The 22,547-nt window shown below is 34.7% G+C and overlaps 2 protein-coding genes across 2 annotated transcripts; both read right to left on the reverse strand.

Annotated features, from left to right (window-relative positions):
- Positions 1-1,380: 1,380 nt before the first annotated feature.
- LOC130870022 (olfactory receptor 4C11-like) lies at positions 1,381-2,307 on the reverse strand. The gene has a single exon (XM_057762593.1). The coding sequence runs from the start codon at positions 2,305-2,307 to the stop codon at positions 1,381-1,383; it is 927 nt and encodes a 308-aa protein (XP_057618576.1).
- A 13,150-nt stretch (positions 2,308-15,457) lies between these two features.
- On the reverse strand, positions 15,458-16,387 carry LOC130870457 (olfactory receptor 4P4-like). Its single transcript, XM_057763191.1, has one exon. The coding sequence runs from the start codon at positions 16,385-16,387 to the stop codon at positions 15,458-15,460; it is 930 nt and encodes a 309-aa protein (XP_057619174.1).
- Positions 16,388-22,547: the final 6,160 nt, after the last annotated feature.

Raw genomic sequence — 22,547 nt, forward strand, 5'->3', positions numbered from 1 at the left:
GGAACAGGATCAAGTTGGTCTGTAAGTATTTACCTCTTCTAGATAAACAAATCAGGAAGCACAGTATCATTTGCTCCAAACTTCTAGGATAGAACCTCATTGGTGTTGAGTAATTTATATTTTTAAGTGAGTAAGATGTCAAAAAGAATAGCAGTTCGTAAAACCATTGATTGAGTTTGATTCCAAATGTGCGGGGACTACCATTGTTTTCTTGTCAACTTTCCTCATTAATCTGTAATACACAAGAGGAGATAGATGTATTCTAACTTACCTACAACTCTAGGACAAAGACCTGAAGATACATAGCACATACAGCTTCCCTAGGCTCATGGATGGCTTGCTACTTCTGCAACTGAAGTCCATTGGTGAATAAAGAAACTGACTTGGCCTATTGATAGGGCAGAACTTACTTAGGTGGGGAAAAGTAAAGTCAATGCTGGAACAAAGGAGGTGCAATCAAGAGAGAAGCCATGTAGTCCCTTCAGAGACAGACACTGGGAACTTTACTTGGTATGCCACAACCACATGGTGACGCACAGATTAATGGAGATGGGTTAAAATTAGATATCAGAGTTAGAAAATAAGAAGCTTGAGATTATGGACCAAGCAGTTGTTTAATTAATACAGTTTCTGTGTGATTATTTTGGGGATGAGCAGCTGGGAAGTAATGACCAAGCGGCCTCCTCCCACAAATTGGTGCCCAATGTAGTTGACTGTATCCATATAAAACCTGAGAAAGCTGAAAATGGAATCTTAAACACAAAATAACAAAGTTAAGCATGGTTTTGGCATGTCATTTTCTTGAGTGGGGTCTGTTTGCTAGATGCAAGCAGGGGCATAACTCCTTTAAGAGATATCTTATACAAAATGAGATCTAAGTACATTTAGAAGCTGATAAACTTTAAAGATGTTCCATAGTTAGATGATAAGAATAAAGAATATGTAGAAGAAGAACATGATCACACATGCATACCCACACACAGAGAAAGACTTTCACAAACAAACACAATTCACATAGAGCACACTCACGTTGTATCATGAAAAAAAGTATATATTTCTGAATACATTACATTCCTTTAATTGAAGACACAAATGGAAGAATGTTGAGAAGACATAATCACAATCAGAAATAAAAAAATCTATAAGAAAAAGAAAATAATTTGAGAAAAGGTAAACATTCCAATGTTCTGCATATAAAATGTTTGATCAGAACATAGACCTAATAGGTTTCGACATTTAAGACAGTGAATGAGGTAAAGACTCATAACTCCCTGCTACATCTTCTTTTCCAAAAGAAAATAATTCCTTTCCCAGAACAGTGTTATTCTAAACATATAACTAAAAGCTAAAATTTTCTTTATTGAAGCATATTTTGATTCCTTATATATCGCCTGAAACTTTTCTGCTCCAGAGCTTCCTCATGGCATTTTTCACCTCAGCATTCCTCAGTGTGTAAATCAGAGGGTTGAGAAAGGGTGTACAAATTGTATAAAACACCGATATCATCTTGTCCATGGGGAAGGTGGTTGCAGGACGTGTGTATATAAATATGCAAGGCACAAAAAACAAGACAACTACAGTGATGTGAGAGACACAAGTGAACAGGGCTTTTTTCCTCCCTTCAGCACTGTGATTTCTCAAGGAATAAAGGATGATGACATATGAGACCATGAGCATGAGAAAACTCACTGTGCAAAGGGTCCCACTGTTAGCCACAAAGAGAAGGTTGATCACATAGGTGTCTGAACAGGCAAGTTTCAACAGTGGCTGCAAGTCACAGAAATAGTGGTCAATCTCGTTGGGACCACAGAAGGGTAAACTCAAGGCCAGAAGTGTCTGAACTAAAGCATGCACACAGGATCCCATCCAGGCTATGGCCACCAGCATCCCACAGACCGGGCGACTCATGATGGCCGTGTAGTGAAGAGGCTTACAGATGGCCACATAGCGGTCAACAGCCATGAGGATGAGGATGAAGATCTCCTGGGCACCAAATAAATGTAATGCAGAGACTTGGATTATGCACTCACTGAAAGAGATAGAGGCCTCCTCCATCAGGGAATCCACAATGGTTCTAGGGCCTACAGTTGTAGAGAAGCAGGTGTCAGACAAGGATAAGTAGAACAGGAAGTAGTACATGGGACTCCCAAGTGCCTGACTTGTCTTGATGGTAGCAATGATCAGCAAGTTACCCACTAATGTCCCCATATAAAAGAAGAGGAAAATGGCAAGCACTATGTTCTTCCTCCTGGGGTCCTGTGTCAAGCCAAGGAGAAAGAAATTGGTCACATTGATACTCAGCTGCATGGTTCATGAATGGGAAGGAAAAAGTATGTGTCATCTGCAAAAGATAAAGGAGCTAATTTTAGCATGTGATATGATAGATAATTTTAAACAAAATATATTTATTTCCCATAAAATTATTGTACATCTGCATTATTAAACTGCTATTTCTCCTCTCTGCATTCAATTTCAAGATTTTTACTATTGTCACAAAAGATGCTGAAAGTGACACATTCTCCACATAACTCTTCACACACAAACTTTCTGACTTTAACATGGCTCTGACTAATTTTCCTGTTTATTTAATATAAAACAATGTAAAATTTCCTTGATTATTTAATTTATTGTTTCATGGACAAAAATTCTGGTGAAATATCACATATGTTTTTTTCTTTATTCAGAAAACTTTGACTATCCTTGAAAGTGATCAGGTAAAGTTGCCTAGGTATACACTCTATAAAATTTCTATGTTCAACTTACGTTACACATTAATTACTTGCATTTATAAGTAATAATACACTTATTTCTATGTATTATTCATTGAACAAAGAAGAAGTTCCAAAAACATACAAATAATCTGGCAATATTTTAACATGATATTTTGTAAATGGTGCCAATAGACCTTGACAGATTATTAAATATCTAAATATCTACTTTTCTTCTACTTCTGAAAGCATACCTTAAACTACTCACATATTCTGTGAATATATTAAAATGAAGTAGTATTTTATAATATATTATTGTATATGTTTGAAAATAAGTTATCTTCATACTTAGGATACTTTAGTGTTAGAATTTGTTGTAGGATCAGATCATGGTAATCATCTCAAGTAAAAATTTTAATACTCAGCCATCTAAAAATTTCATATTCTTAGAAAACAAGAAAATTTCAAAAATGAATTTATGGCTTTAGAGAAGGAGTGAATGATAGTCTATATTTGATTTCTTTTGTTCAACCTATTTTTCAGAAATGGAAATTTTTATCATCATATTTAAGCATTAAACATCACTTCTTTCATTAAAGTCTATTTTTATAGTTGGAATATTTTATAACAGACTTTCAAAGCCAAAAATTTTCTAGCTTTTGCTTATGAAAGGTCATCATCATGCAAATGATGTACTAAGCAAATGTAGTGCAGTTAATATATTCTAGAAAGCTCACTTATCCACAGTGTTCTTTCTGATTCTTGCTACACCTGCAGTTCATTGTAAAGAGAACTGTGAACTATTCTAAGGCAGAATTTGATATCTGAGACAGACACAAAATTACCTTTGTATGTTTCACCTATCTTTGGAAATTGATTCACTTCACCAAATTTGAAAGATATCTTTATCCCACTATTTTAAATAAATTATAATTTATGTAATTTTATGTGTATGAGCATTTAACCTGATTGTTTGTATGAACAACATATGTGTTCCAGGTTCCCTGAGAAGTATGAATGCTTTGCTTGCATGTGTGATTATACCCTATGTGTGTGTCTGATCCTTGAGAGCTTTAAAACTGAGAATTGATTCCTGGAAACAGATTTGAAGACTGGGACTCAAACCCAGGTCCTCAAGAGCAATAAGTCTTCTTAACTGCTGACTATTTCTCCACAACTCTCTTTCACTATTTAAATAAGAATTATGAAAATGTCTACTTAAGGCACTTGCATTTAAATGTCAATAATAAAAGCATAACAAAATTTCTTTACAATGTATGATCTCTGATAAGAAATAAACCAAAAAGAAACCGCTTATATAACTGACTTTAAAAATTATAATTTGTCTTCTTTATTTAAAAATATTGTATAAAATGAACATTTAAGCTGAAGACCTGCTGGTCTTTTAAGGGCAATTAATGCGAAATATCTCACTCTCATCAAATACTACATGATTTTAACCATTTCATTGAATGTTTACCTTTGCTTTATTTATCATTAATCTATATATTGTCAATGATTGCAATGAAGTTATTTTTCTTACACATTCAGGCACATATTTAAAAATAAATTACAAAGAATAAAATCATATTCTTTAATATGAAAATAATTGTGAGTCTTCATCAAGCATTTAATGACAAGTATAATCAATGCTCTCTTCCTTCCTTGGACATTTTTTCATCGATGTTACATTTATCATAAAGCTTCAGTCAAAAATCCTTCTGAAAAAAAAATCCTTCTGTATAAAGACAGAGAGGATTACCTTTTGACAAATGAAAATTGGTTTGGATCTCTCTAAACAGAATGACTGTATAGGTCTGTGGGTGAGAAGTTAAGAGTATAGAATGTTTCATGTGTAGCAAAGAAAGGAATTAGTTTTCTTAGCGATGTTAGGAAGCACTTAAATCAAAATATATTTCTAATAATAAACACTCTACTTAAAGTTTACTTTTAAAGTTACTGTTAAGCAGATTCATATTTTTCACAATTCTCTTCATTATTGGAAAAATAAAATTATGTGTGCCTTTCACGTAGCATCCTTTGTGAAATTAGAGCCTTTGAAATCTATGCATCTTCAGTATTTAATGCTTTCAGATCTAAATCCAGTGTCTTTTGCAATGTAGAAAGTACTTGATTGTTTCAAGTGAAATACTCTCTACCATATTTTGCATGCAATGATACTCACATAATATTGATACTGCCCTTCAGATTATAAAAATATTAACATAACTAAGGTATTGATTATTTTTATCTATTGTGTTCACTAAAGGACAACTACATTCATAAATTATAAAGCCAAGAAAAATACGCATACCGAAGAGGCAGTAAAACTGAAATTCATCAAAGCATCTTGATGAGTTACCTAAATGACTCAAAATGGAAGGTCCCATGTGCTGTACATCTTAACATAGCATAACATTTTGACTTCCAGAACAATGATTGTCTTAACATCACAACCTGAGGCTCCTTCTGTGTGACAGAACTTGCATCGGGAAAAATCTGCTTCTTCGGGGTGCTGTCTTAAAGAATCACCTATCCTAAATTCAGTGAAACTGGTTTTGTGTCTTTCAGAGACTCTCACTCTTGAATTTACTTCTACGCATAGGCTACTATAGTCTGAGAATACTAACTGTCCTAATTTCTTTAGCTAAGAGCTTAAATTAAAAAGTTACATGCAAAACCCTCCTCTGGCCTCTCAAAATGTGTTTCTTAACCCATGATTTGTGCTATATTATCAATAGGAGCCCTGGAAAATAGCCTGGGCAGAATACAAAAACTCACACAATTCAATATATCCAAGCTACATGTTCTGTATCTAGTTCCCTCAATTGTCAAAAAATTACAGTGCAATCATTTTTTAAGTCTTACTAGACAGATATCAAGTGCATTGCGAAGATCTTAAGGTTGATAGGTGATATGTGATATTTGTGAAGAAGCAAGTGCTTAGTGAAATTTCAGAAACACTCCTATACGTGGTATTATTATTCTTTATTATATATTTAAGTATCCTCACTGTTTTGTTTGGTCTGAAGTTTAGCTAAGGAGTAGTTAGTCAACTTCTTAAAATAATTCTGAGGTGTATGCCCACTGTAAGTAAAAAGTAATATCATTTTAGAAGGATGTAAAAATTTTCATAATATACTGTAATATACATTACTCTGATCAAGAATTGAATTCACTCATCACAAAACTGAAGAATCTCATAAGAATTGTCAAAGTTGTTATTCTATATTAAGTATCTCTCCAAATTTTGTTAGAAATGTTATCTTCCAGGATTTTTGTGAAAATGGATGGTTTTTGGTCAGTCTAATCTCATCTAGCTACTTTACATGAAAACATTTGAGAATGCTTCTATACTTTAGCATCTTAAGAAAGAACGTTAAACATTAATATATCAAATGCATCCTTTTATTCCCACATAGTAATGAATGACTTTCACGTACCTGTTTCTTATAAGAAAAACATTGATTTTAGAGAATTGCTTCATTCCAAAGACAGTATTTCCTATTTATCATAATAGTAAACATTTAAAAGTACACTAGGCTATTAAGTTTAATGTTTCCTTTTCAAAGACCAGTAGCGTACTCTCATCGTAAATGTACTGAAACAGATTAAAATATGCATATTTACCAAATCTGTAATAATGTGTCTCGGAGCTCACAGTGTGGAAATAATCTCTCTCACCTGATGGAGGACTGGCTACATGAGTCTCACTTGCCCAAAAACCTATTGATATAAGTTATCCCATATCCCATAGGATGTTTTAAAAAAAATGTTTCTTCTGTTATCCAGAGGGAATATTAACACACAATTGTGCAAGGCATTCATGTGGAGAGTACCATTATCACCTAAAATTCCCTGTCTTCCGCTAATCTAAACCATTGCAGAGGCTATAACACATCTAATTTGCATTGTCTCTTCAGACTATAGTAATAGTTATATAAAAATATATATACCAATATTTAATATATAACTAGCATATATATTAACTATTTAGAAAGAAGTTAGGGTACAGAGGTGCTTTCATTTGCATTAAAATTGCCAGAGGAGAGAAAAAGGAAAAGTATGATGGGTAATGATGTTGACAATGACAGGACCAGGATAAAAGAGAAAATATTATTTGGACAAGAGAATTTCGATCATGAATCCTTATTTTCATGAACTACCCTAAATTAGCCTTGCTACATTGGGGGCAGGGGTATAGAGACATTAGCTCCCAAAATGTATTTGAAAGGTATTGGTAAATATTATCATGGAGAGAAGTGTTGAATGATGAAGTCTTTCTGTGAACTACAGAAGATAAGTTTCAAGATTCCTACATTGTTAACAACTTCTGTGAGGACTAGTATGAATACAGAGCTCTCGATCTCATGTTAAGAAAAAAAAAAACCTTTTCATGTATTTTACAAACCTATTTCATTAGAAACAGTTTTATTTTCAATGTCATAGTCTTATTTATAAAATAATTTCAATATTACTTAGAAACTTGAGGTAAATTTTATTTGAATATAGGAGGGAAAACAAACAAACAAAAATAATAGAGTAGGCAAACTAGAGCTATGCCCAGCTTCTTGTAGAAGGAATAAGCAGAGACAGCGAAGGTTCCTAAGTTGTAATTCAAGAAAGCAGTCAAACTCAGTAAAGGAATTCTGTAAATACTCTCACGGGCAATTGTATGTCTTCAGAGAGGTCTAGAGCGTCACGGTACAAAGTTTAGGTTTGGGTCCATTGGGCACAAATAGGAATAGAAAGGGGGAAAAAAAGAAGACGTTTTCTGAGTTGGACAGTATAAAGCTGTAAACTTAGCAATGGGTGTGTAAGCAGCTGTATCAGTCATTGGAGGTTCTGGGGACTATAAGAGCCTATCTCATCCAGGAGAGAGTCAGTCCTCTCACCTTACTGTGTTTCACATGCATCATGTTTTTTTCTCCTTTTAGAGTCATGCTGTTCTGATACCGATGTAAAACAGGATTTTCTCCTAATGATAAGGGTCTTCAAAATCAACTGGTTTACTGAAGTTCCCTGAGGTCCTTGTCAAAGGATATTATCAACTGAATGACCCACTTGTAAAGAAGATAACTGGTGATTGACCATGATATTTTAAAATACATGGAGGAATAATTCGGTAATTTTTCCTTCATTATATTAATGTGTTAACAAGGACACAGGCAATTATCACAAATCCATTGTTTAGTAGCAGACCCATTTTCCTATAACTTTCAAACCTGCTAATTTTTAAATAGATACCTGGTAATTTTAGAGAAAAAAATGAAAACCAGCTTCCTAGCAATTTTAGTAAAAAGATATATAGAAGGGGAGCTAGAGAGATGGCTCAGAGGTTAAGAGCACTGACTGCTCTTCCAGAGGTCCTGAGTTCAATTCCCAGCAACCACATGGTGGCTCACAGCCAGCTGTAATGACATCTGGTGCCCTCTTCTGGCCAGCAAGCATACAGACAGACAGAACACTATACATAATAAATAAATCTTTTTTTAAAAAAAAGACATACTGAAGAATGTTTTTCTTAAAATAAAATCCAAATTTTTTAAACCTTTATGTAATAATCTCCCACTTATCACATTCATCTTTACATTCATATCTCTATTCCATGATGTGAAAGTTGACATTGTGTGCATGAGAGACTGAACCTGCAATGGTTATGTAGCTTTCTGTTGAGGTGGAACTAGTCTATCACGATTTGTGACATTACCACCAGCTCAACAGTCATTAGGGCAGAAGTTGCTGTGAAAATCTAGTGTATGCTTGACTGGTAGCCATAGCAAAGAAATGAACATAACAATATAGTAATATCTAGTTCTTGATGATAGTAATAGTGTTATTTAACTTTATTTCATGGATTGGAGGTAGAAGCTTGCTATGTTGCTGCATTCTTGTAGACTACTTTCTGAAGAGAAATGGGTAGAAATTATAATGAGAGAAGTCATCACTAAAGAGATGATGTGTGCCTATACCTCACTGGAATAGATATAAATGTGGTTATTATAGTCATAAAGTTAATCCCAAAGATGCAAGGAGAAAGAATACCAACTGAATTATCATGACCAGATTAATTAAAGTTAGTAATTAATTTTTTTATTATTATTTATTTATTTTTATTCTTTTTTAATTAAAATTTCCACCTGCTCCCCGTTTCCCATTTCCCTCCCCCTCCTCCCACATATTGCCCTCTCCCCCCACTCCCCTCCCCCTATCCCCACTCCTCTTCTCCTCCCCCACTCCATTCCCCCTCCCTCTCGATACTGAAGAGCAGTCCAAATTCCCTGCCCTGCGGGAAGACCAAGGTCCTCCCACTTATATCTAGGTCCAGGAAGGTGAGCATCCAAACAGGCTAAGCTCCCACAAAGCCAGTTCATGTATTAGGATCGAAACCTAGTGCCATTGTCCTTGGCTTCTCATCAGCCTTCATTGTCCGCCATGTTCAGAGTCCAGTTTCAACCCATGCTTATTCAGTCCCAGTCCAGCTGGCCTTGGTGGGCTCCCAATAGATCAGTTCCACTGTCACAGTGGGTGGGTGCACCCCTCACGGTCCTGACTTCCTTGCTCATGTTCTCCCTCCTTCTGCTCCTCATTTGGACCTTAAGAGCTCAGACCGTTGCTCCAAATTGAGTCTCTGTCTCTATCTCGATCCATCGCCAGATGAAGGTTCCAAGGTGATATGTAAGATATTCATCAGTATACTTCCCCTATCCAGGCGGATGACTATACGATTTTCTCTGGGTTCACTTTCTTATTTAGCTTCTCTAGGATCACAAATTGTATGCTCAATGTCATTTATTTATGGCTAGAAACCAATTACGAGTGAGTACATCCCATGTTTCTCTTTTTGGGTCTGGGATACCTCACTCAGGATAGTGTTTTCTATTTCCATTCATTTACATACAAAATTCGAGAAGTCATTGTTTTTTACCACTGAGTAGTACTCTAATATGTATATATTCCACACTTTCTTCATCCATTCCTCCATTGAAGGGCATAAGACAAAAAGGCAACCCACTGACTGGGAGAAGATCTTCACCAACCCTGCAACAGACAAAGGTCTGATCTCCAAAATATATAAAGAACTCAAGAAACTAGACTTTAAAATGCTAATTAACCCAATTAAAAAAATGGGGCACTGAACTGAACAGAGAATTCTCAACAGAAGAAATTCAAATGGCCAAAAGACACTTAAGATCATGCTCAACCTCCTTAGCGATAAGGGAAATGCAAATTAAAACAACTTTGAGATACCATCTTACACCTGTCAGAATGACTAAAATCAAAAACACGAAGGATAGCCTTTGCTGGAGAGGTTGTGGAGTAAGGGGCACACTCATCCATTGCTGGTGGGAATGTAAACTTGTGCAACCACTTTGGAAATCAGTGTGGTGATTTCTCAGGAAATTTGGGATCAACCTACCCCAAGATCCAGTAATACCACTCTTGGGAATATACCCAAGAGATGCCCTATCATATGACAAAAGTATCTGTTCAACTATGTTCATAGCAGCATTGTTTGTAATAGCCAGTTAGTAATTAATTAAAGCTATCTTTCTTATTCCTGCACACAGGTTGTTTTTGTAGAGCTAGAGTTCAAGAAATCAGCAGCAGATATCAGAACAATAAGGATTTTATAGCTCAGGGATAGGGAGTTTCCAAAGAGGGCATTTGTCAGGCAAATAGGTAGGGTTACAGAAGCAGAACCTAACAAGTTGGTCATAACAACTGTGCAACAGAGACGTGTTTAAGAGGTGTTCATAGCAAGGTGGTCAAAACAATAGGTGGTCAGGGTAACTTTTTGAACAAAAATATGGTTGCCATTTATTGAAAAAGGCAGAACAAAACCCTTTGTAGCTCAGGTTACTAGAGGGACATAGCCTAATCCCTGAGGAAAAAATTAAGCATAAAGAATGAATCTATTTTGTCTTTACTATGAGATCGCTTCAATCATAAGGTGGGCGTGGGTTCGTTTATCAGACTATGCTTAGGATGATGATGGACTCACATCTATATGTATGCTGATCATTAAGTAGAGATATACTGGATAAAACCACCTGCTTTCTATTCTCGGAAACACATTGCTTTTAGCCTGTGGGATGGGGAAGCAGGGGATCCTTATCTGCTATGCTGATTTCATAATAAGGCATTATCTTTACAAAGAAAGAATGTCCATCTAAGATACTTAGAATGTGTTGTAATAAGAGCGGCGGGGCTGCGTCCCCGGCACTCAGCCGCCCTCATGGCTAGCTTATGCCCCGAAATAATTACACGGAAACTGTATTCTTTTAATCACTGCCTGGCCCATTAGTTCCAGTCTCTTATTGGCTAGCTCTTACATATTGATCTAACCCATTTCTAATATTCTGTGTAGTACCACGAGCTGGCTTACCAGGAAAGATCTTAACCTGCGTCTGTCTGGAGTGGGAGAATCATGGCGACTCCTGACTCAGCTTCTTTCTCCCAGCATTCTCTTCTGTTTACTACACCCACCTAAGGTTTGGCCTATCAAATGGGCTAAGGCAGTTTTCTTTATTAGTTAACCAATGAAAGCAACAGATAAAATACAAGAACCACCTCCATATTGAAAAAGGCAGAACAAAACCCTTTGTAGCTCAGGTTACTAGAGGGACATAGCCTAATCCCTGAGGAAAAAATTAAGCATAAAGAATGAATCTATTTTGTCTTTACTATGAGATCGCTTCAATCATAAGGTGGGCGTGGGTTCGTTTATCAGACTATGCTTAGGATGATGATGGACTCACATCTATATGTATGCTGATCATTAAGTAGAGATATACTGGATAAAACCACCTGCTTTCTATTCTCAGAAACACATTGCTTTTAGCCTGTGGGATGGGGAAGCAGGGGATCCTTATCTGCTATGCTGATTTCATAATAAGGCATTATCTTTACAAAGAAAGAATGTCCATCTAAGATACTTAGAATGAATGTATTTCAGAACTGTAATGTGCTAAAGCATGCACAGGAGTGATGATAGAGGGAAAATAATAAAATAGTTTTATCTGAGTCACTCAAAGTTTTCTCTGACAGGAAATATGGTTGTGGGTGTTAGTGATGAAAAATCAGATGTTATATTTAGAAATTGCTAGGAGAATCAAAGCATATAAAAATCAGTTAAGGAAAAAGGTGAGTGACAGGGATATGTTGGCAATTTCTGAGATATAATAAAAAGGTAGAGAAAATTAAGGGAACATGGGAAGGAAAGGAGCTTTCTACCTTGGTGTCTTTTTGAAGTATCTTAAATCTAAGAATTGAAGATTGTGAAACAGCTAACAAAATTTATGGTTAAGTTTGTCCATATGTGAACAATATTCTATTTATAAAAATTATTTAAATAAGAAAGTAAAATAGCATGTTTAAGAGTGGGGATCTATTGTTTGGGAGTTTAAACCCACTCCTCTCTTATCTATAAGCCTGTCCATTCTGAGCTACTCAATCCATGATTAAGAGCCTAGTAAAAGTTACAGGGTATTCCCAGGCATTCTTTTAGCTTACTTGGAGCTATTATTAGTGACTAAGCAAATCAGGCACCTTCAAGTGCATATTTCTCTGTTAATAATGTATCTCCAAAGTTAGTTTTCTTTTATTTCAGCTTAAACTTTACAGTATAAGATTAGCATGCTCAGGGACATTATGTATATCACTGAAATATTTTATACATGTGTTCATGACTCTGAGCTCAGCAAGCATCCCCTATCCATGCGACTACCATGATTTTTCTTTAAAGTATGACCTTAAACTGTGCCTATTCAAGAGTATACTCCTTAAATGAGCATGCGTAGTAGTTGTTCTAGGAGGGTAACCAATACGACAGAAGAGGCCATTGGTTGTGTGCTAGATATTTATGACTGTAGAGCACATGTTTTTTTTTACACATCACTACATGAAATGCAGTGAGGGAACCTAAGCTTGGTACTGTGAGCCAGCACAAAATATATGAATAATTAACATGTGAGGCTATCATAGATCCCAGCAAGTAGTTAACTATTCCTATTGCTTTGCTAAATCAATGTCGTATGTATGTCAAATGACTTCTAAACATCTGTTTACATCAGTTAGCGACTGTTGTCAGCTATCATGTTCATGGACAAATAGGTCTTTATGTAACGGGTAGTAGTTATAACAGAGAATCAAAGCTGATCAAAAGACTGATAATAGGTGACCTATGCTATGGCATGGAATCCAAGTGTGCAGGAAAGGATCATACTCATATCAACTTTTCCAAAGCTCAAGGAACATTTTGGAAGAGGTTAAGGAAAATTGTAGGAACCAGAAGAGTCTGATTATAGTGTTTATATCAGGATATAAACATTGGAAGTCATAAATAGACGTGTGATGATATAAAGAATGTTGATCCATATTATTGGCAGGAAAAGAGAATAAGTAACAGTTTCATGAATTGTCAGTATCATCATTATCATAAAGAAACGAGTAAACAATGAAAAATGAATTTATCACAAAGTAAATTTTAAAAAGAACACAAAAAGTAGTAAATTAATCTCAGCTCAATATAATTTTTAATCGCATACTATAATATGATCTCTCTCCCCAAACTGGACAACTGAAAAAAGAAAATGGGCCATAGCTTGTTGCTTCTTCCTTTGGTTTGTTTTGCTGAATAGCAGTCTTACCATGGTACAGACACTTCTTGTGAATCATCCTCTAAAGCATCATATATCCCAAGTGGGAAAAGCGTGCATAAACTCTTCATGCTAACACATATATTTACAGCACACTTCTACACCCTGTTTCATCACTGAAAGTTCCACTGTTTTAAGAAATGATGTCACATAATATCAAGTACATTTTTAAAAGCATATGAAAAAATAACAAAAGAGCTAATTTTCTTTTGGAAGGGGTAAATATTTTCTGTATATTCTAGACTTTTGAACAGTTGCGTGAGTGAAACAATGATCTAGATATATAAAAAATTTGAGATAAAACATGGAGAGTTTCTGACACTGCAGAAAAACTGCCATAACTTTAAAATTCTCTGTTTCCCAATTTCTACATGATGATGAAAAGGAGACATTATGATGAAAAGCAAAGCATTATGTACAGAATGAATTCAGAAATTTGGACCAAAGAAAGACAAATTTGTTGGTAGAGGAAAATAGCTAAACAAAGGGAAATATAACACTGAGCTGAGAGAGAGAATGTATAATAGTAATACTATATAACACATGGGAGAAACTGTAAGTAGATCAGCAGTATCTCCCTACTGTAGAAAATAAACAAGTGTTATTTTACAAGGAACTCTAAAACTATTGGCTATCATTCTCTCGTTGATATGTAAATGGAGTCATTTACTAGTTGTTTTTCTTTTTTAAATATTTCTCATAATATATGACCTTTTGTGGTATCAGAGTATTACACAGAATTGGAAGCACAGTAAATATGTCATAAAGACAAATAAAAGTTGAGGGTATAACTCGCTGATATACTGCAATGAAAATAAACATCTTATTTTAATGTGATTCCTGTGTCTAATTAACCTTTAATTTTTGAGAGTCATTTCTACAGTAAAAAGGTAGAAAAATTATATATCTATTTTATTCGAATATATGGATATTATGCTGATAACCTGGCTAAATCTGATTGTGAAGATATAGTTTTTAAGAAGCATTTCTCTCAAATACAGGACTATTTGAAATAACAGTTAATGTCTTGAGGCACAAAAATATTGGAAATTGGGAATTTTTGGGTGACTCGTTAATGGATCTTTAGAATCTTCCTGAAGAAGCTAAGCACAGTCATGTGATTATATGTAAGGCATAGAAAAGCAAGCAGAGTAAACAAAGCCAGCTTGGCTGAGGGAATGAAGGAAAAGTGCACTGGATCTGAGAGAAATATTGAAGTACATTCACATAAAGGGCATCACAGGGAAAAAGACGGGAATGAGAAAAAAATCCACATATCCTAAAAGTGTCTCATAAGATATGTCCTCTTAAGACTTATATGCATTAACAGAGATCTTCCAGCCGTGAACTATTGCATCATTTTACAGGTACTATAAAATATACTCATAGGACTATTAGAAACTAGTTAGCACACACAGGAAGAGTTACAAAGACAGAATGTCCCCCAGACCTTCCTAAACCTCAAAGGCTATAATCATAGCACCATACGTATTCCAGAATAGTGATTTCTGAGATTATGTCATTAGACCTAAATCAGCTGTGGAAGGGGTATCAAGGTAAAGAAGTGGAAACATAGAAGCTTAATGTGCTCAAAGTATACAATATACAAATATGAAAATGTTTTTATATAATTCAGTATGTACAATGTATACATGCAATAGGAAAAAACTAAAAATAATAAAAGTTAATATAAATAAGAGAAAATGTTGGATTAAATTCTAAACAAAAACAGAGTATTATATATCTTTTCTCAGACAGAGGGTTAAAGTGTTTATAAAGATGTGCTTCAATTTTAGTGTTTGTGTGTGGAGTGCGTGGGGTGACTGGGAAAGAACACTAGTACTTTCTCATCCTAAGCATGTATTCTACCAAACCAAGGCCATTCTTGCAGGCATCATGTCTACCTGGTCATCTCTGGACTTACTTTTGCTATCTGCATTACATATGACTTTAAGCTGCTTCTTTGACTAATTACTCCCACCTGCACACCTCTCCCAACCCCTGGCAACTTATCACTTGTGCTATTTATGATATTTCAAAGGTTTTCTGACCTGGGAACATAGGAACAGTATCACAGGGATGTTTCATTTATTTCAGCTCTGAATGTGACATTTGAGACCATACCTTGTGCATGGCGTTTTTCATCTCACTGTTTCTCAGAGTGTAGATGAGGGGATTCAGCATGGGGGCAATCACAGTGTAAAACACAGAAATTTCCTTATCCCTATTCTCACTTCCTGCAGGTAGAACATAGGTATAAATACAGGGAACAAAAAATAAAACTACCACCATCACGTGAGAACTACAGGTTGAGAGAGCTTTGCGTCGCCCTGCAGATGATCTTGTCCTCAGATTATACAGAATGAGTATGTAAGAAGCAACTAGAACAAGAAAAATGGCAACGACCACCATTCCAGAGTTGGCAATTACTAAAATACTAACAACATGAATATCTTTGCAGACCAGTTTCAAAAGAGGCTTGACATCACACAGGTAGTGATTGATGTGGTTGGGACTACAGAAAGGGAGACTGAGCACCATCAGAAGTAAAGCAATAGAGTGCCAGAAACCCACTGCCCAGGCCATAGCAATCAGCACATGACACCTCTTTCTGTTCATGATTATCAAGTAGTGCAGGGGTTTGACAATGGCAACATAGCGGTCCAAGGCCATGGACACCAGGATGAAGATTTCCACACCTGCCAGCAAGTGGGCAGTGAAGAGCTGGGTCATGCATTCATTATAGGAAATGTTCTTTCTTGTAGCAGCCAAGTCCCTAATGAGCCTGGGAACCACGGTGGAGGTGTAGCAGAGGTCCATGAGGGAAAGGTGGCATAGAAAGTAGTACATCGGTTGTTCAATTAAGTGACTGCAAGTGATGGTGACTAGAATGATGGAGTTCCCCATTAAGACAGCCAGGTAACACAGCAGGAACAAGAGGAAGAACAGGAGCTCTACTTGTCTGTTTTCCCAAAGGCCCATAAAAACGAAGTCAGTGACATTTTTATGATTTTCCATTAGTGAGTAAACAAAGCACACCTGAAACTTAGTACATCTGAAATAAAAGAAAATAAATGAAGCAATGTTGATCAATCTTTTTAGTTAATTGGGATTTGTAAATTGAATAATAATCATCATATTAGCTTATATATATTCTGCAAAATAATCTGTGAATACAAAAATCAAAGAAATTTGCATAGAGAATTAAAACTGTAAAAAGCAAAAATCTTAAAAGTTCAAATGCTTTGTTGATAGCAATGTAATTATAAAGCTATCTTTACATGAAGATCCATGATTCTTATTTGCAATGATCAAAGTGTCTAACCAAATGCAGATCTGTATGCATAGAAATGTTCCAAGGTTATTTCATAGACTACTAGAAGTCCAGTTAAATCATATTATTATGTCAAATCATCCACAGGTTCAACTCTTTTCCAGACCCCCTTTGTTGTCTTTTTAATTTGATTTTTAAGAATGCAAAGATGGAAGGAGAGAAATAGATAGGAAGTATAATGGAGGGAAGAAGAGAGGAATGAGCCAAAGAAGGAAGGAAAGAAGGCAGGATGGGAGAAATCCAGAAAGAAAAGATAGAAGAATGGGTACGCTTAATTGGGGACCAGTTATGACAATATAATTTATCATTGCATAGTATTTATAGCAGTAAGACAGGCTGTAACTGTGAAGTCACAAGAATGAAGTGCATGGTCATATTTCATCAAAATCCAGGAAAAAGGAAAAAAATTCTGATGTTCCAATAATAGCTTTTTTATATCTAGGATTAACCAATGCTCCACTTCTGTTGGTTCCCCATCCTGCTACCACCACACACCATCTAGCTGGCATGCTTCCCATTATTACCACTGTCCCTAGATAATGGCATGTTTCATACATGCTATTCTTTTGTTTATCTTTTTATTCTTATAATACTGAAATCCATCTCTCCCTCCTCTTTCTCGTCTCTCCTTTCTCTATTTTCTGTCTTGCTGGCTCAGGTCTTTGCCCCACATTCCATCTTCTCCTTATCTCCTCTCTTTCTCTTCTGCCTCTCTCACCCTCTCCTACTCTGCACCTCTCCCCGTCTCTGCCTCCCCCTTGTCTGTCTTCCCCTCTCTCCTTTTACATTATCACTCTAAAACACAGAGAAGAATATAATCAGGTTTAGAGTAATCTATTTTTACCTTATTTGGTAACATATCTTTTACCAAAGCATATTTTCTAAAATTCTGTAATTTCGATTTTTATTATTGAAAGTTTTTGAATACACATTGTTTTCAATCTTATGTTAATTACATAATTACCAGAAAAAAATAGAAAGGAAGAACAGGTTTGAAATATAACTCTTGAGACTTAAATAAAATGCTAAGACCATGAGAATATATTACTTGTGTGAACAGTCAGGAAGAATATTCTGTAAGTTTTCTGCTACTTTCAATAATCTCTTATTATGGAAAATTGTAAAACCACAATATGTAATCTCAATGCCTTGTGACATTGGAGGGAAAGAAGGATTTACATGTTTTATATTTAGCATTAATGAAGCTTTGAACATGGTATTAAGTAAATTTTATCATTTTCTCAGTTTTTTCTTCATCATATCTGGTGGCCCATATATCATTTTATTTCTGTCTGTTATCTGAATAGATATACAGCAGGACAGGGCTGCACATGGACAAACAGCATATTTTTGTTTCAACAGTGTTTACATATTTCTGAAATTTTTACTTCAAAAAATGACTTAAAAATTTGACTGTCAAACTAATTTTGCCTAGAATTGTCATACAACTTTTAAAATATCCCATTTTAAAAAATTAACCATGAGCACAGATTTTTCAGCAATTGACTTTATAGGTGGGACTAATTTTTTTTATGGCTTGAAACACTACTTTTATTAGAAAAGTCATACATAACATAGCGTCAACTATTTTCAAGAACACTATTAAACCCAGTAAGCAACAAAAACCAGACTAACAAAATGTGTAACAAGAAACTAATGACCTTTCTATAATCAAGCATTCAATTATCTACAGTGTCTTTTTACAAAAGGGATATCCATAGTTTACAGGCACGTCGTATTGAAAATAAAACTGCAAGAGCAATTATGATTATCAAAATATGTCTTCACTTGTAGGGCAAAATTATGTTGAAAGTTCTAACTTAAGTGTTGGCACTTTTAAGTGGGGGAAATCAATTTTAAAACTTAGGTGGGACTTATTAATATCAATTTTTATGCAGAAAAATATGAAAACCTGAAACATTTTGTTATAATCACATCTGTAAACATATATAAATATTCAGAATACTTACTTCTATCATGATTCAAATTTTTGGAATATCATGTGTTTTTGTTTTTGAAGTAGCACCTCTTTCTTTTCTATGACCTTAAGATAAAACAAAAACAAAAGATGTGGGAAGCACCTATCTCTCCCATGAATCTTTAATTTAAAGTACTTTTTAAAGATTCATTGCCTGAAATACTTTAAGCTAAAAGACAAGGAAACCCAAGAGGAACAGTCTCAAGGGAATTTTTGCTTTAAGTCTAGGTTTTAGTTACAGCTGTGAATGTACAGCCAACAGTTTTGAGTGGTCACATATTAAAGATTTCATTTATTCATTAATTAGATCTATGATATAAGTTCTCCATTGCTTCTATTGGTGTTGATAAAGTCCTATGACTTGCTGTCCTTTTTTTCCAAAAAAATTTTCCTTAAAGTCTGAAGCTGCCGATATGTGATGTGTGTATGACATATCTAATAAATCCTGGATTACTTCTCATCTCACTGCATCTCTGTGCTGAGAGTCATTTAAGACTATTAATATTATACTTGCCAATGTTACCCTAAAAATCATTGTTATTATGGAGAGTTGAAAATACTTCCTCAATGTTTAATTATGCCCACTGGAAATTTAGAAGATATACATAATACAATGTGCTTATATGTTCTCACTGGCATTAGTGTATGTTTAAAGTGGAAAATACACAGCATCTGAACTGTGTTCTTGTCTTTAATATGTGGAACTACTTTCCCCCTTGTCAGAAGTAGCTTGTATGATATGTGCAAATGAATCTGTACATTTTTATGAATAATTTATTCCTGTTATTCAGTTGCTTTAACAAATATTTTCTAACTATCATAAAGCCTGGATATAAAACTAGAAATTAAAGTCTGTCGTAAAGGCATATGTGTGAAATCAGATATCATTTAGGAGACTGAGACAAGGAGATTGCGTGAATTTTCCACCAAGTTGGTCAACCTCCTGAGTTTCACTCCAGGCATGATTGTATAGTAAGACTATTTCAAAATAGAAAAAATACCTCCTAAAACACGCATGCATTCGTGCACACACACATAAACACACATAAATAAAATAACAGTGCTACACATGATGCATCTTACTAGCAATCTTGGAAATAAGTTGCACTAATATGCTACTCTCACATATTTCCATACAGCACATTACCCACACACTCATGGATATTTCTTCTTACTGATTTTGAAATTCATTTATTTTCTGTTTTCCTTCTTTGTACTTGCTGTATTTGTTCAATATTCCTTTTATTGAGATATCACTATGTAGATATTATTCCTCATATCCTCGATTTTTGCACCTTAAATTTACTTTTCAGTTAATTTCCACGTACAAGATAGTAAAAGTTTTCTATTCCATAAAAAACAAGCATGTACTAATATGACTTGTTCTGAATATTCACATACAATTTGATTACTGAATACATATAAAGCACATTTCCTGCTATACTCTGGATAGTACTTTTTCACTTAGGAAAGACAGCTAAAATTCCTAACCTTATTTAAAATATTGTACTTTAATGTGTTTTAGATTTTTTGATGTTTTTCATTCTCAGTATAAACAAAGAGGAAAACAAACTTTTATATTACATCCTTTAAACTGGAGATGAAATCATAACTGAGAAATATGAACATCTATAAGAGAAAAAAAAATGAAAACTTGTTGCCCCTTACAGAGGTGGCCAAATTTAACCCATAACTGAAGAAATCAAATGTAATTGGTATTTTTGGTTACCAACTGATCACATCTAGAATTAAATAAAATGTATATCTATGAGGGACTGTTTTCTTAGTTAAATAATGTAAAGTTGGAGACTTTGAGGTGTTAAAATGTGCCTTAAATCTGGCATACACCTTCTGTGTCAGCCTATATAAAGGAATGAGTAGAAGAAAACTTTCTAGCTCTCTCTCTCTTTCATTCTGCCTGCTTGCTCTCACAAGCAAGTTTACACATTCACTGAAATTAAAGCCTACATTGTTGGGACTCGGACTCATAGTGAGACCATCTGAAAAATCCAGAATTTATACTAAAAAATATTGGATTTTTGGAACTTCCACTGATAGAAAGTCAATCTTGTACTCCCCTGCCATAGTCTGTAAACTATATAATGTACATACAATATAATATAATTTATTAAATAAAATAACTGTGTATGTATTACACAAAGAGACTGAAATGTTGCAAAATTAATAAAAACTCAAAGACAAAAATTGGTGTTCAATTTGAAGGTTATAAAAGCAAAAGAACCAGTCATTGGCTTTTAGTTCTATCTCAGATTGAAATGACAATCCTGACTTCAGGATATCTCAAAATGAGATTGAGACTGAGAGTTGACTCCTCCAATTATATAGTCCTTTCTAGTTCTGGGATTAAGAGCCTGCACCACTGCTGCTTAGATTCTATGGCAAACTAGTGTGGCTACTGGGATTAAAGGTGTATGTCAATGCTGCTTGGTTTGTAAGGCTGGCCAGTATTGTTGATTTTCCATTACATTGTGCCAGAGGACTTTGCAGACCCATTTGGAATTATATGTGTGTTGTGTATATGGGGAAAACCTATGTCTGATTACATCCTGTACCTGAATAAATCAAGTTTGTATCAACTTATATAAGTTCTGTGGTTTCAATATGTACATTGCAAATAGCTAAGTATGTTGAAAGATTCTTTAAAAATTCTTTGGTAGCATGAGAATAGCACATAATTCTGAAATTTGGAAAGAATCATAAGGGCTTTGTTCCACTTTACTTAAGTTTTCTGATTTGTAACCTGCCTTTTATCATTTATTTGTATCATTATAGAATGTAGGGGCTTGAGTTACTGATGTGTCCCCTTCAATGCAAGGAAGAATACAATTAGTTATATTTATAAACTGAATTCTTTTGCTTTCGAGGTGGTTGTTGTCAATGTCTCCCAAAAATTACTAAAAGCTCTTTTCCAGTGGTCACTTTCTCCCCATAATTTGTTAATTTAATCATTAGTAAAAAATTACTGTAATTTGTGCTGGGTATTTTTCTAATAAAAATAATGAAATCTTAATTTTCTCTTTTTTAATTAGCTCAAATACCTTTTCCACATCAAATTTTAATTTTTTACTCAGTTTACGTGGTATAAAGCTCCTAAGATAATATCTTTCCTCTCTAATAAAATTCCTGTAGGTAAGTATTTGGAGGGTAATATTACCAGAATGTAGTTAAAATTCTGATCCACAAGATCGACATAGGTCTTCTGTGATTCCTATTCAATCAAAGTCAGTTCTCTCTCAGCTTCAGTCAATAGTTCCCTGGACTATTTAAGTCCTTGTCACTATCTAAGGGTTTTTTTTTTCTTTTTTTCTTTTTTCTTTTTTTTTTTTTCAGAGAAGGATTTTCTGTAGCTTTGGAGTCTATCCTAGAACTAGCTCTTGGAGACCAGGCTGATCTCAAATTCACAGAGATGCACCTGTCTCTGCCTCCCAAGTGCTGGGATTAAAGGCGTGTACCACCACCTGGCAAGTTTTGTTAAAATGAGTAAGTTCATCGGGTTTTATCTTAACAGAGAGCTGTTTATTGGAAATACCACCTAGCAGTCTTTGGAAGTCGTTAAGAATCTACAATCATTCTCTCCTAATTTGTACATTTAGGGGTCAAATTTTCTTAACCCTACTTTATAACCTGTGTAATTAATAGAATCCCTTATTTGTAGTTTTTCAGGAGCAATTTGTAATCACCAACAAGGCAAAATGTTCTTTACTTCTTTAAACATTTTTTCTAAATGTATTTGTACCAGATAGCAAAATGTCATCTATGTAATGATATACTATAGATTCAGAAAATTGCTTATATATCATTTCCAATGGCTGATTTACAAAATATTATCACAGGAGAGGATATTT

Source organism: Chionomys nivalis, chromosome 2 (genome assembly GCF_950005125.1).
Source record: "Chionomys nivalis chromosome 2, mChiNiv1.1, whole genome shotgun sequence".
In the NCBI taxonomy this organism is placed as follows: Eukaryota; Metazoa; Chordata; class Mammalia; order Rodentia; family Cricetidae; genus Chionomys; species Chionomys nivalis.